The sequence below is a fragment of the Chiloscyllium plagiosum genome, unplaced genomic scaffold, assembly GCF_037043375.1.
Source record: "Chiloscyllium plagiosum isolate Xiang-an unplaced genomic scaffold, Cpla_swu_hap1 HiC_scaffold_1, whole genome shotgun sequence".
In the NCBI taxonomy this organism is placed as follows: domain Eukaryota; kingdom Metazoa; phylum Chordata; class Chondrichthyes; order Orectolobiformes; family Hemiscylliidae; genus Chiloscyllium; species Chiloscyllium plagiosum.
In genome coordinates this window covers 96,582,026-96,596,207 of record NW_028270139.1, presented here as the reverse complement: position 1 = coordinate 96,596,207, position 14,182 = coordinate 96,582,026, and the positions used below count along the sequence as shown (strand labels likewise).

At 38.0% G+C, this 14,182-nt stretch overlaps 1 protein-coding gene across 1 annotated transcript in view; it reads left to right on the top strand.

The window, feature by feature from the left end:
• Positions 1-14,182, top strand: part of ndufs4 (NADH:ubiquinone oxidoreductase subunit S4) — a 172,203-nt gene that overhangs the window by 47,007 nt on the left and 111,014 nt on the right. The window contains exon 2 of the mRNA XM_043688445.2: positions 5,043-5,130. Coding sequence (XP_043544380.2) covers positions 5,043-5,130 — 88 coding nt within the window. The remainder of the gene's footprint in view (positions 1-5,042; positions 5,131-14,182) is intronic.

Genomic DNA, 14,182 nt, shown 5'->3' with positions numbered 1-14,182 from the left:
AGAAAAAAAAACTGTGACATCAAGTGGAGGAAATGCACGATGGTTCTCACTTATTTTCTCATTGTATTGTGCCTCATCAATTTGAGATGAGAAATCACAAAATCATTGGGTCCTCTTACAGTTATTCTTTTGTTTTCCCATGAAATCTTTTCAGAGTAATAATTATGGAAATTGAATCTTCTTTGAATACTGTTGAATTGCGTTATACAAGCTAAACTGCTTTGCTCCCATGATTTTGAATTTCTCCTGGACTATCACTATGTTTTTAGGTTTCGTTTTAGGCAGTATGAACTCCAGTTCACAGTTGAGCACCAACCACATCTTGTCTGATGTGAAACAGGCCCATTCTAAAGCTTAGTACTACGTTTCTCCCCAAGGTTGTCTGATACTTTACAAAAAAAATGCAGTTTCTTTGTTCACCTCTTCATATGTCACAGATTGAATGGCGCTTTCAGTATATGGGTGCTAAATGCACTCTTTGTTGCACTGTAGACAGAACAAAGCCTTTTCGCAAGTCTAGACAGCTGTTTGTCTCATCCTTGAACTTTGGTAAACCTATTTCAAACAGTGAATTGCAGACTGGTTAGTGGAGTGCATTTTGCATTGTTTTATTAATTTGGCATAGAGACAACATTCTGGGAATATCAGAGGTCATTCTGTTAGAGCAGTGACTGCATTTTTAGCAATATCAAGGTTGCAACATTTGAAGACACCTACAAAGCTGCTGCTTGATAATATCAAATTTGAGCTTCAAAAATCTTAAAAACATCAAATTCACAGCTCAAATAATCTGAAAAACCAAGATCCTTTTTATCTTAAATGTGCTACAGTTATAATCCATGTGAGAGAAAAGCAACTTGTCTACCTGAAGAAAGTTTTCATCTGCATAACCAGCAAAAAAAGCTAATTTAAATAATTTGAAGATATGAATACATTTTGTATGTTTAAAATATTTTCTTGAGCCAAAACTAAAAGGAAAACATAGCTTGTTGAAATCAAGTTTGATATGTAAATTGCCAAGGAACAGGTATAGACCATTCAGACCACTATTGCCATCCCCAATCCCATTCAGTCTCATCAGAGCTGATCTATATCTTGACTCAGTTTACGTGACTTGGTTTGCGATTTTTGAGAAGATTTGTAGCTCAGGTTGAGGGTCAGCTTGTAAGTTTGTCCACTGAGCTGGCAGGTTTGTTATCAGACATTTCATTATCATGTTAGGTAACATCATCAGTGAGCCTCCGGTGAAGTGCTGGTGTTCTATCCCGCTTTCTATTTATGTGCCTTGGTCTGTTAAAGGTGGGTGATATCATTTCCGGTTCTTTTCCTCAGAGGTTGGTAAATGGGGTCCAAATCAATGTGTTCATTGATAGAGTTCTGGTTTGAATGCTGGCCTCTAGGAATTCCCATACATGTCTCTGTTTAGCCTGTCCCTGGATGGATGCGTTGTCCCAGTCGAACTGGTGTCCTTCGTCTGTATGTAAGGATACTAGTGATCGTAGGTCATGTCTTTTGGTGGCTAGTTGGTGTTTGTGTATCCTGGTGGCTACTTTCCTGCCTGTCTGTCCAATGTAGTATTCGTTGCAGTCCGTGCATGGTATTTTGTAAATGACATTAAAATGTCATTTACAAAATACCATGCACAAACTGTAACAATCACCATTGAAAACCTCAATTAGATGATCGCTTGCTCTTGTAAACTTCAAGTGCAATACAGACCTTGTCCATACTTGTCCTTATAATTGAAACCCTTTAGGCTTGTACCATTCTGATGAACCTGCATTGCTACATCCTTTATGGTCATTGTATTTGCCCTAAATTGCATGACCCAGATCTTACTCTCATATAATTGTAACATAATGTCCATGCCTTTGTATTCCTGCTTCCTTGAAATTCTGGCTAACATTTCTTTAGCTATTTTAATTAATTTTACCTGTCCATAATACTGGATTGAACATAATAGTATAAAGGCTATTAGGTTCAATAAACTTGTGCTGGTTTGGTAAGCTTGCTGTACTTACCTTCTCATCTATTCTGTCTAAAAAAAATCCTAGTTAACTAAATTATTTTTAACTTTACAATTTAAAAGCCTGTGAAAACATACTTTTCCTGTTACTCCTCACTTCCTATACTTTAATTTGTTTGAATTTTAATTATATTTTCTTCGTAAATGTACACTTTTCCACGTTAAACATTTTCCACAATTAACCTGGCCAATTCTGTCATAACTTTGAAAACTATAATTGGACTATCTCAGTCAGTCTTTATAGTTTACTTTACAAATCTGCATATTGCTTTTAAAAAGGAAACAAGCAGACCCCTATGAAAATTCCAATCAGACTTTCCTTTAAAAACATCCTTTGTTGCTCGATCTTTGCCATTCCCTTTGGCCTTGCACTGCCAACCTTTTTGTCATTTTTTTACCTCCTCTCCATCCAATTTCAGATCTTCCCTTTTTGCTCTGTCCCCCATTCTTCTAACCTTTCACCTGTTTAAAGTCTACTGCATTTCTGACTTCTGCTAATTACAATGAAATGTCACTGACCTGAATTGTTAATTCTGTTCCCATAAATGCTGCCAGATGTGCTGAATAATTCTATTTTATCTGATTTTATTTCAAATTTCTTGCTTCCACAATAATTTTACATTTTCTGTTTTGTTATTTCAGATTCAGCAGCCTTCGTATTTTACCCATTCCTTGTAAACTCTATCCCTTAAACCTAGAATCATCCTTGTAGTTTAGATGTACATAGTCAAGGTTATGATTGATAGAGACATAGAAAATAGGAACAAAAGTCAGCCATTTGCCCATTTAGCTCACTCCACCAAACATTGTGAACATGGCTGGTCCTCTATCTCAGTTCCATAGTTTCACTTTCTCCCTATCTCTTGACACCTTTAACTTCTAGAAATCTATCAACTTCTTCGTTAAATATATTGCATGACTTTGTCTCAAAGTCCTTCTGTGGCAGAGAATTCCATATGGTCACCACACTCTTGAGTGAGATAATTTCTCCTCATCTCAGTCTGAAATGGCTTACCTGAATGAACAGAGCCATGTACAGTGCATTGAAAAAAGTAGTACCTCTACACCTTGTTTGCAACTTTCTCTTTTCCCCTAGCATTAAAGTATAATTTCATAAATTGTCCATAATAATTCCTGTACCTCAGTAAAGTTATCACTTCAGTGTCTCCTTACAGGTTTCTTGGTCTTTATTTTTCTCCTTGATCTAGTATATAAATATTATCTTGGTAGGAAAAATCAGATTCATAATATCCTTCCATGTACTTTTTGCCTGGGTGTTATTTAATATAGTGCCTCATTGTGTCTCCTGGCTCCTGGGTTCATAAATTTATTCAGGGGAGATCGTATTTAATGCTTCTCAATCCTAACGCTTTCTCAATTTGGTTTCATCTATTGCTCTGGGTTATAGAGTTTAATGTTCCATTTCCTTTGTGGTTCACCCTGCAGCCAAGTTGGTTTTAATATGTTTGTCACTCGGTGTTCATTTAAAATAATTTATGTGCTATTGGCTTATTTCCAAAGTCCAATTCATGGATACTGACATTGAGCGTTTGGTCTCAATTTTGAACCCCAGGATCCACTATGCATGGTGGGGTTTTGAAGCATGTGGGTCAATGCCTTGAAGACCAAGGGTAATTTATTAATAATATATATCAGACTACTATAGCATAGTTGCGAACCTAATTTAAATTTGACAAGTGCCTTGAGGGTCATCAGGATTTTCCAGGAAATCTGTCAGTGAAAAGGAAGTGAGTATGCCAGTTCATGGAGTTTTTACAACACTTTTGTGCCAAGGAAAACAAGAGTACTCTCCCTGATGCTTGAAGGAAGCCTTTGGCTTCTCTTCTGCCCATTTGTCTCGTTGCAGAGTTTTCCTCTTCTCTGATCTCTGAAACTCAGCCTTCATCTGTTGAGCCCATTTGTGGTCAACTTCTTCCCTTCCCCCAACCCCTCAAGCTTTCCTCCTTCCGATATCAGCATCCATCTTCCTCCATACTCCTGATTTCTCTCAGAGTTAAATTTTCACAGGATCTCTGTGCCCCAGCCTTGAGCACATCATGATTATTTTTTGCCGTCCCTGCAAGTGTTGGAACATGTATCAACTGGCATTGTACTGAAAGGTTGGAGACTGCAGCTGATATACCTGTCTACCAGAATTTGACATTGTGTCGAATCCTTAGGAGTAACCGCATATATCTGATGGTATTCTTCTATATGATTGTATTTTTATGTTGCATTTGTATTGATGCATTGCTTATTAAATGAAAAAAAATGAAAACAGAAAAAAGGTTACTGAAAAGTATCCTTTTAAGTTTGCCATACAACTCACTTCTGTATTTTATGACCTTCTATATTTAAAAAAAAATTGGGCTAAATATTTAAAAGATTAATTTAAATTTAAAATCCTATGGTTTTGATACCTAAATGCATTTTTAAAGCTTATTATTTCACTGGAAAATGAAATATGAGTGTTGGCATCCCAATTTTAAAGCAGTGTGACAAACCTGAAAGAATTGGGAATGTACTGAAATATGTAAAATCATTGGTGAATGCTTTGAAAATAATTCACTTGTAAAATGCTGATGTTTTAAAAAAGATTGAGGATAGGTTAAATTGCATATTTTAAACTTCTTTAGACTTGGTTATCATTGGGGTATGTTGGGTCTTTAACCAAAACATGTAAAAAATGTTCTTGAAACTTGCTGTCTCCTTGCACTGTCTATTCGTGACAAGCCAGCTTCAATTTGCACACTCAAGTCAGTCATTGCTGGTGGCAGTTTCTGACTGAAAAAATCTGCAGTCTGATGTAAAATGCAGTGAACTGCTGATGGGACTTTGACAGAAATTAAACAGACAGAATTAAGTGGGGAGAAATAGGATATCGGCACTGCCAATTCTTAGTTTGAATCATTTTTCTTAAAAGGCTAATGTTAATAACCTAAAATCCGTATGCAATATTAATCAATCTAAGCCATGTTTTTCTTGGAAACACTTTTTTTCTGTTTTTTTTTGTCAGGCACTGCAGGCAATTGAGCACTTCCACATGGCGACTGGCACAAACTCAAACCAAGGACAGGCAACTCATCACAGTTGATGAAAAATTGGTAAGGATTTTAAATTGCTACAATTTTGCTGCCTGCAGACTATGTCTGATTAATAAAAGCCATTATTGTGTGTGCATACTTTGAGGAAAGACACACAAGGAATTATTATAAATTTTTTTAAGGTCAGTTCTTTGAGCAACTGTAATTTTAATATTGTATATTGAGGCAAAACTCAAAATTTGAAACCTTATTAAAAACAATCAAACTTGTTCTTTGATCATTTACAAAGAAAGGTTAGGAGTATTACATAGATTATGCAGCAACTTGCATTAAGCTTTTGATTTTATTGTTAAGACTTCTGACAAGTTCAGGATGCCTATATTGCATTTCTGTTCCTGTTCTATACTGCTGTAAATAATGCAAATGTAATAATTAAAAGTAACTAATCAAAATATCTTCATCGCTCAAACCACAAGTTAAATATTTACCCATACTTACCATTTGACCCCTTCTCTTTTAGTCTGTTGCCATTGTTTTCCAACACACAGCATTGTGGTTAAGTTGGCGGCACTCTTGCCTCTTTTACTAGGTTCTGGTTTAACTTCCACTCCAGAGCTTGAGTACAAAAATCAGATCTGTTAATCAAATGCTCTGTTGGAGGTGGATGGATGTAAAAGAACCGATGACGTTATTTTGAAGGCGAGTAACAAACTTAGACTCTGTGACCTGGCCGATGTTTGGTCCTCTATCAACACCACAAAAACAGAATTATCAAATTTTAACGCTTGCAATGCTGTTTACATGTCAAAATCGGGACTATTTTCCAAAAAAAAACAATTAACCTGATTATTTCCTTATATATTTGCTGTTACTATCCATTTTGGAGTAGCATTCCTTTGTGATGTTTGTTGACTGAAACTAACATTGAAGGCTGAGGAGCCAATGAACAGCCCACTTGGTCTAGATTGATAACATAGAAGTGAGCAGGTCAATATTTGATGCAGGTATGATAGCAAACCAAGAGATTATCTTTGTTTCACTGATAACTCAGTGATCATTCGACATGTCTTTTGGAACATTTTTCTTCCTGATTTGAATTTTGTGTGTATGTACACAAAGATAATATGAAATTGTGTTTATCTAATGTCTGTCTGTAACTTCATAATATTTCTAGAGACTAGCCGATTTAGTCAGCTGCAGTTGGAAGCAGATTGTTGTGTTTCTAGAATGCCATTTGTGGAACATAAATGTTTTTCTTTAGTTCAAGAATTTAGTTTAAAGTTCTAACCTGCAGTTTCAAAGCAAAGTAGGCAGAGCTACACAAGTAGCAGAATAATGTAGTAAGCATTTATGCAGCTGTAAGTATAATCTGAACAAGGTCATGCAGAACATATGAGACAACCTTTTTCTGTCAAAAGACGATAAATGCAATGAATAAAGGAAAATAACCTTGCCATTAGCTATAAAAGTATAACTTATTCCAACTTTAACTCTGGTTGCTTTTCAGTGGGCGTCCTGATGAATGTATTAGTAACAACTAAAATATAATGGCAAATTAAGTCATGGAGAGTGGCATGGTGGCTCAGTGGTTAGAACTGCTCCCTCAGCGCCTGATTCGATTCTATCCTTAGGCAACTGTCTGTGTGGAGTTTGCACATGCTCTACATGCATTTGTGGGTTTCCTTCGGGTGGTCCAGTTTCCTCCCACTGTCTAAAGATGTGCAGATTAGATGGATTGACTGTGCTAAATTGCCCCATAGTGTCCAGAGATGTGTAGGTTGGAGGGATTAGCCCAAGAAAATACAGGATCACAAGGATAGAGTGGAGGAAGGTAGGGCGGTGGGGAGGATGCTGTAGGATGGTCAGTGTGGACCTAACTTTAAAAGGGTTCAGAAAAGATTGACAAGGATGTTGCCAGGACTGAAGGATTTGAGCTATAGGAAGAGGCTGAACAGGCTGGGGCTGTTTTCCCTGGAGCGTTGGAGGCTGAGGGATGACCTTATAGAGGTTTATAAAGTCATGAAGGGCATGAATAGGATAAATAGACAAAGTCTTTTCCCTGAGGTCGGCGAGTCCAGAACTAGAGGGCATAGGTTTAGGGTGAGAGGGTAAAGATATAAAAGAGACCTAAGGGGCAACTTTTTCCAACAGAGAGTGATGCGTGTATGGAGTGAGCTGCCAGAGGAAGTGGTGAAGGCTGGTACAATTGTAACATTTAAGAGGCATTTGGATGGGTATATGAATAGGAAGAGTTTGGAGGGATATGGGCCAAGTGTTGGCAGGTGGGACTAGATTGGGTTGGGATATCTGGTCGGCATGGATGGGTTGGACCGAAGGGTCTGTTTTCATGCTGTGCATCTCTATGACTCTATGATCTGATGCGCTGAATAGCCTACTTATACACTAGAGAGATTCTATGATTTCAGGGAAAAATTGGCAATCTTATATTTTTTCCACTGATTTGAATGCTGTTGAAATTTGCATGCTGCCAGCCTGAAAATTTTTATGTCAATTAATTTTGCCACCAAACTAAGGAAAGAAAATGTATTAACGAAATAAAGCTGTTGCTTTTTGTAATGTATAAAGTTTCACATCTGTACTGTACTTCAGATATTCACAGTGGGATAGAAGGAATGTGTTTTTTAAAGCTCCACAACACTTATTTTAATGCTTGTTTTAACGATTGTTCATTAAAATAATGAGCTCCTAAGAAGAAAAAGAATTCCATGTTGCTTTCAAAGTAATTTAATTTTAATATCCTAAAGTACGGTGTGGAAGTACACCGTAGGCATAATGTGTTTAATGCCCAGTGATGATGTATATCTGCACCCCAGTGCTAACATGCAAGCCATGCTACAGTTACTCTGTGATGATAATCCAACTATTTTTTGCAATTCTAATTTCTATTGTTATAATGTAGATATAATTTCACATATGAGGGCTATTGGTCAATACATTCCTCTAAATCTTTTTATCACTTTGCATCTCACTATATTGGAATGTAGCTATTTAATACCTCCAACTTTGGTGTCATTTACAGACTTACTAACTGTACCTCTTATGCTCACATCCAAGTAGTGGATCCAGCACTGATTCTTCTAGCACTGGTCACAGACCTCCAGTCTGAAAAAACAACCCTGCACCACTGCCCTCTGCCTTCTACTTTTGAGCCAGTTCTGTATCCAAATGGCTAGTTCTCCCTTTATTCCATGAGCTCTAACCATGCTAACCAGTCTCCCATGGGGAAACCTTGTTGGACACCTTACTGAAATTCATATAGATCACATCTACCACTCTGCCCTCATCAATCTCTTTGTTATTTCTTCAGAAAACTCAATCAAGTTACTGAGACATGATTTCCCATGCACAAAGCTATGTCCTTACATTTCCAAATACATGTATGTCCTGTCCCTCAGGATTCCCTCCAACAACTTGCACACCACCAATGTCAAACTCACTGGTCTATTGTTCCCTGGCTTGTCCTTACCATCTCTTAAACAGTGGCACCACATTAGTCAACCTCCAGTCTTCCAGCACCTAACCTGTGACTATTGAAGACACAAATATCTCAGCAAGGAGCCCAGCAATCACTTCCCTAGCTTCCCACAGAGTTCTAGCATACACCTGATCAGATCCTGGGGATTTATCCACTTTTATGTGTTTCAAGACATCCAGCACTTCCTCCTCTGTAATATGGACATTTTTCAAGGTGTCACCATCTATTTCCCTACATTCTATGTCTTCCATGTCCTCTTCCACAGTAAACACTGAGGTAAAATACTAATTTAGTATATCTCCTCCATCTCCTGCAGCTTCACACAAAGGCTGCTTTGCTGATCTTTGAAGGGCCCTTTTCTCTCCCTAGTTGCCCTTTTGTCTTTAAGGTGCTTGTAAAAATCCTTTGGATTCTCCTTTAATTCTGTCCCCTTTTTGCCCTCCTGATTTCCCTCTTAAGTATACTCCTACTGCCTTTATGCTCTTCTAAGGATTGATTCGATCTATCTTGTTTATATCTGATACGTGCTTTCTTTTTCTTAATCAAACCCTCAATTTCATTAGTCAACGAGCATTCCTTACACCTACCAGCCTTTCTTTTCACCCTGAGCTGAAAATGTGTTGCTGGAAAAGTGCAGCAGGTCAGGCAGCATCCAAGGAACAGGAGAATCGACGTTTCGGGCATAAGCCCTTCTTTTCACCCTAACAGGAATATACTGTCTCTGGACTCTTGTTATCTCATTTCTGAAGGCTTCCTATTTTCCAGCCATCCCTTTACCTGCAAACATCTACCCCCAATCAGCTGTTCTAAGTTCTTTCCTAATACCATCAAAATTAACCTTCCTCTATTTTAGAAATTCAACTTTTAGATCATTAATGGTGGAGGGAGTGGATATTTGTAGTTGTGGTGTCAACCAAGTGAGCTGCTTTGACCTGGGTGGTCTCGAGCTTTTTGACTGTTGGCGGAGCTGCACCCGTCCAAGCAAATGGGGAGTACTCCATCAAATTCTGACTTGTGCCTTGTAGATGAATGACAGGCTTTCAGGAGTCAGAAGACAAGTTACTCACCTCCGTATTCTCTTCCCAAAACTTGCTATCACCTCCGTATTCCTAGCCTCTGACCTGCTGTTGTAGCCACTGTGTTTATGCTGCCGCACTCTTGGTGGTGGGCATTGAAATCCCCTACCCAGAGTATATTTTTCACCCTTGTCATCCTCGGTGCTTCCTCCAAGTGTTGCTTAAAATAGCACAGTATTGATTCATCAGCCGAGGAAGGGCGATGCATAGTAACCAGGAGGAGGTGGTCTTGCCCATGTTTAACTTCAGCCTTGCTACTTCAAGATGTCGTCGCGACCTGGGGTGTGGTCCTAGGAATCAGACCCTGAGCTGGAACCACGGCACCCGCTGATCCTTATTTGGTGTTCTGAGCATACACCAGCACTTGGTAGAAGTTAAATTAATTTTTTTAAGTCTGGAACCAGAAGTTACTCTCAGTAATGGTGACCATGACAACTATATCAATTGTTGTAAAAATCTAACTGGTTCACCAATGTTCTTGTGGAAAGGAAACCTGTTCTGACTTATGTATGACTCCAGAACTGCAGTAATATTGTTGACTCCAAGTGGTCTTCTGAAATGGCTGAGGGCAGTTAGGGATTATGCAAGAATGCAGGCTGTGCCAGTGACCTGCATCCCATGAGGAGAATAAGTAATATCCCACTAATATAGTGAGTATGCTTCGCTGCTTCCTTACCTGCTTGTTCACAGTAATTGCAATAAGAGGATACTTCATGCATTGATCTTTCATAGCATGGATATTACTTATCCTGTCTTGTTTGGACCTATTACAGCCATAAGATATACACCAGAAAAAGCCTGTTACTCACAGGAGAATTGGAGCTTGATCCAGTGAGTCAACTACGCTTTTGTGTGCGGGAGTTCAGAAGAGTAGGTGAGGATTTCATTAAATCATGTAAACTTTTGGCGGGGCTGGGCAGACTGGATATAGGGAAGGTTTTTCACCTGTTTGGAGATTGTAGAACAAGGGGTCATTGTCTCTTGATACAGGTAAGCCGTTTAGGACTGAGATGAGAATTTTTTTTTGCATTGAGATAGAAGATAAACAACAAACCTATTGAATGGTGGAGTAGGCTTGATGAGCCAAACTGAAACTTTATTGCTGGAACAGCACAGCAGGTCAGGCAGCATCCAGGGAACAGGAGATTCGACGTTTCGGGCACAGGCCCTTCTTCAGGAATGCAGGAGATTCGACGTTTCGGGCACAGGCCCTTCTTCAGGAATCAACAGGAGATTCGACGTTTCGGGCACAGGCCCTTCTTTAATCTCTCCTTGATGAGCCAAACAGCTTATCTATGGTTAACCAAATTGCAGCTCCAAAGGAGAGGGGAAACCAGTGAGATTCAGTTCCCAAAAAGGATTCTGGATCAGGTGGAATTGTATATTTCAATAAGATCATCTGTCTTTCATCATAACTCCAGTTAGTACAGCTCCTGCTTGTCCAAACTTTCCTTTAGAGGTAACCACCCCCTATCCAATGTATCAGTTGAATGAACCTTCTCTGAACCGCTTCTAACCGATTTGCAATCTTTCTTAAATAAGACGACTTAAGACTTTACGCTAGATGTGACTTCAGTAATACGCTGCATAACTGTAGCAAAACATCTAAACTTGGACATTCCATTTCTGTTGCAATAAACATTCCATTTGACTTCCAAGTCACTTACTATACCTGCATACAAGACACCCAGATCTCTCTGTACTTCAGAGTTCTGCAAAAATTCTATTTAAATAATATGCTGTTTTTCTTTTGTTAATAAATAATTGGGTAATAATTTATCTTTAATTCCATGTGCATCAACTTTAGCTACTAGTCTTTTTCATAAAGGACATAATTAAATGCCTCTTGGAAATTCATATAAATAATATCCATAGACATTTATCTGTCCAATATTTAGTTATCCCTCCAAGAATTTTGATCAAATTTGTCTTAGATTAGATTAGATTACAGTGGCCCTTCGGCCCAACAAGTCCACACCGACCCGCCGAAGCACAACCCACCCATACCCCTACATTTACCCCTTACCTAACACTACGGGCAATTTAACATTGCCAATTCACCTTACCTGCACATCTTTGGACTGTGGGAGGAAACCGGAGCACCCGGAGGAAACCCACGCAGACACGGGGAGAACGTGCAAACTCCACACAGTCAGTCGCCTGAGGCGGGAATTGAACCCGGGTCTCTGGGGCTGTGAGGCAGCAGTGCTAACCACTGTGCCATCGTGCTGCCCACGGTGCATAACCTACCTGAAAATCTACACTGACTCTGATCAACTTACTATTTTAAAGTTGTTCAGTTACTCAATCCTTCATTATAGCCATTTCCTGTCAACAGGTGTTGGGTTAACTAATTTATAATTCTCAGGTTTCCTCTTTGATCTTTTTTAAAAAGTGGAGTGACATGTACAATTTTGAGAGAACACTAGAGGATTATAATTTCAGCAGCTGCATTGTTGAGAACTACTTCTTTTAAAACCCTGAAAAAGAAACCATCTGATCAGAGGTATTTATAACAGTTTAGTGCAATTATTTTCCTCACTAGTGTTGTTTTGCAAATGTTTGTTTTTAGCAGGTTCCCGTTCGTAATTCAATATTAGGTTCCATGGGATGTTTAAAATGCTATCCTCTTCCTTCACTGCAAATACTTAATAGTACAAAATAATTATTCAAGAATGTTACTTTCTGAAGAACAAGGGAGTCGAAGGATATGGGGTTAGGTGGCAAAATGGTTATGATACCACAATCAGATCAACTATGACATTATTAACTGGGGAGCAGGCTTAAAGGGACCAAATGGCTTTTCATGCTCCCAATTTGTATGCTTGTATATCTTTACTTACTTTGAATATATCACATCTGTTGTCATGTGACTTATGACAATCTTTTTATTTCCACGATAGCCCTAAGACATCATGTATATTTATACTTTTGTGCTCCTTTTCTGCAGCTCTTACTGTTTGTTCTGACAACATTTGTTGGTTTTTCTGTCTCTCCCATACATCAAGATTTCAGTTAAAAATCACCCAACATCAGGTTATAGTCCAACAGGTTTATTTGGAAGCACTAGCTTTCGGAGCGCCGCTCCTTCTTCAGGTGATTGTGGAGGTTAAGATCATGCTTGCAGAATTTACAACCAAAGGAGTCCAGTGTCATGGAGATGTGATACAGTAAACAATCTTAGATTAAAACTTGCATATTTTATAATGGGATATGCTGGTTTCTGTTCTTGGATATGTAAATCCCAGAACTACTTTTAAATTACATTCTCAAGATGGCATCTCCAAGTTATCAAGACTTCAGTTTGTCTTTTTGCCTTTTATATACTTTTCCATTTAATTTTATCTCATCCTTTATAAGCCACATAAAATGTAAGTGAACTGAAACTTGTATTAATAGAAAGTGATAAATGTTGATTAAAGGAATGCCATATTATTCTTGGTTTCACTCCTCTAATGATATTGTTTTCATCTGATTAATGTAAAATTATCAAGGTGCAAGTTCATCTGTCAGTTAATTTGTAATGATCAATAAATTAACAAAAACATTATGTAACTAAATAATATTTTTCACATGCTGTTGAGGATATTTACATTTAACATATCCAAATGGTATTAGACTATGACAACTGTAAGGAGATTAACTGATCAGATCAGAAAGCTAATTGATTTGGCTATGTTTACATAAGGTAAAGTTGCCAGAGGTAAGTTATGAGACTTCTGAACTCAATCACAAGTTATTTGGTATATAAACTGATTGAACTTTGAAAACTATAAATGGTAGTCTGGTTCTTTCACGACTGTCTGTAGTCAAATAGTGCATCTTGACATAAGGCATGCCAGACTGTTTACATGGCAAGTTAAAGAAGAATGCAGGAAACTGCAGAAGAATAACTATTAATCCAGATCACAGTCAAGTATTTAATTGTTATCAAGAACAATGGTTTACTATTTCTAGAAAAATTCCACACTAAAAATAAAATTCCTCAGCAAACATGATGTATATGTTCATAATTGTTATATTCCATGCAGCAAGCACATTTAATGGACATCTTCAGGAAACAGGTTTCTTGCAAAAATAAAACCTGAGTAGATTCTGTTGTGGAATTCAAATTTATCAAAAACTAGGCAGTCATCTGTGTGGAAATGTTTTTCTATCTTTTTACTCCTCCAATTTCTGAATGTTGAACAAGCTGAAGAGGGGAAAATAACTTGAATTCTGGGATATCAATCTTTGTATCTTGTCACTTTTGAGCCAGTAGCATTGATTTAAGTCCCAGTCCAGAAACTTGAGCATGCAAGCTATGGTTTGCAGTTCTGTGAAAATGCTGCACTGTTCATGGTCAGATGTTAATTCAAAACTATATTAGCTGTTGCTCTCCAGAAAGCCCAGCAGTGAAGGATAAAATGGGACATTGCAGCTAAACTCAAATCCTGATTCCTAACTGTTCCAACTAATAATTAAAGCAATGCCATATGATTCTTGGTTTCACTCCGCAAATGATACTGTTTTCATTTGATTAATGTAAAATAATCAGTGT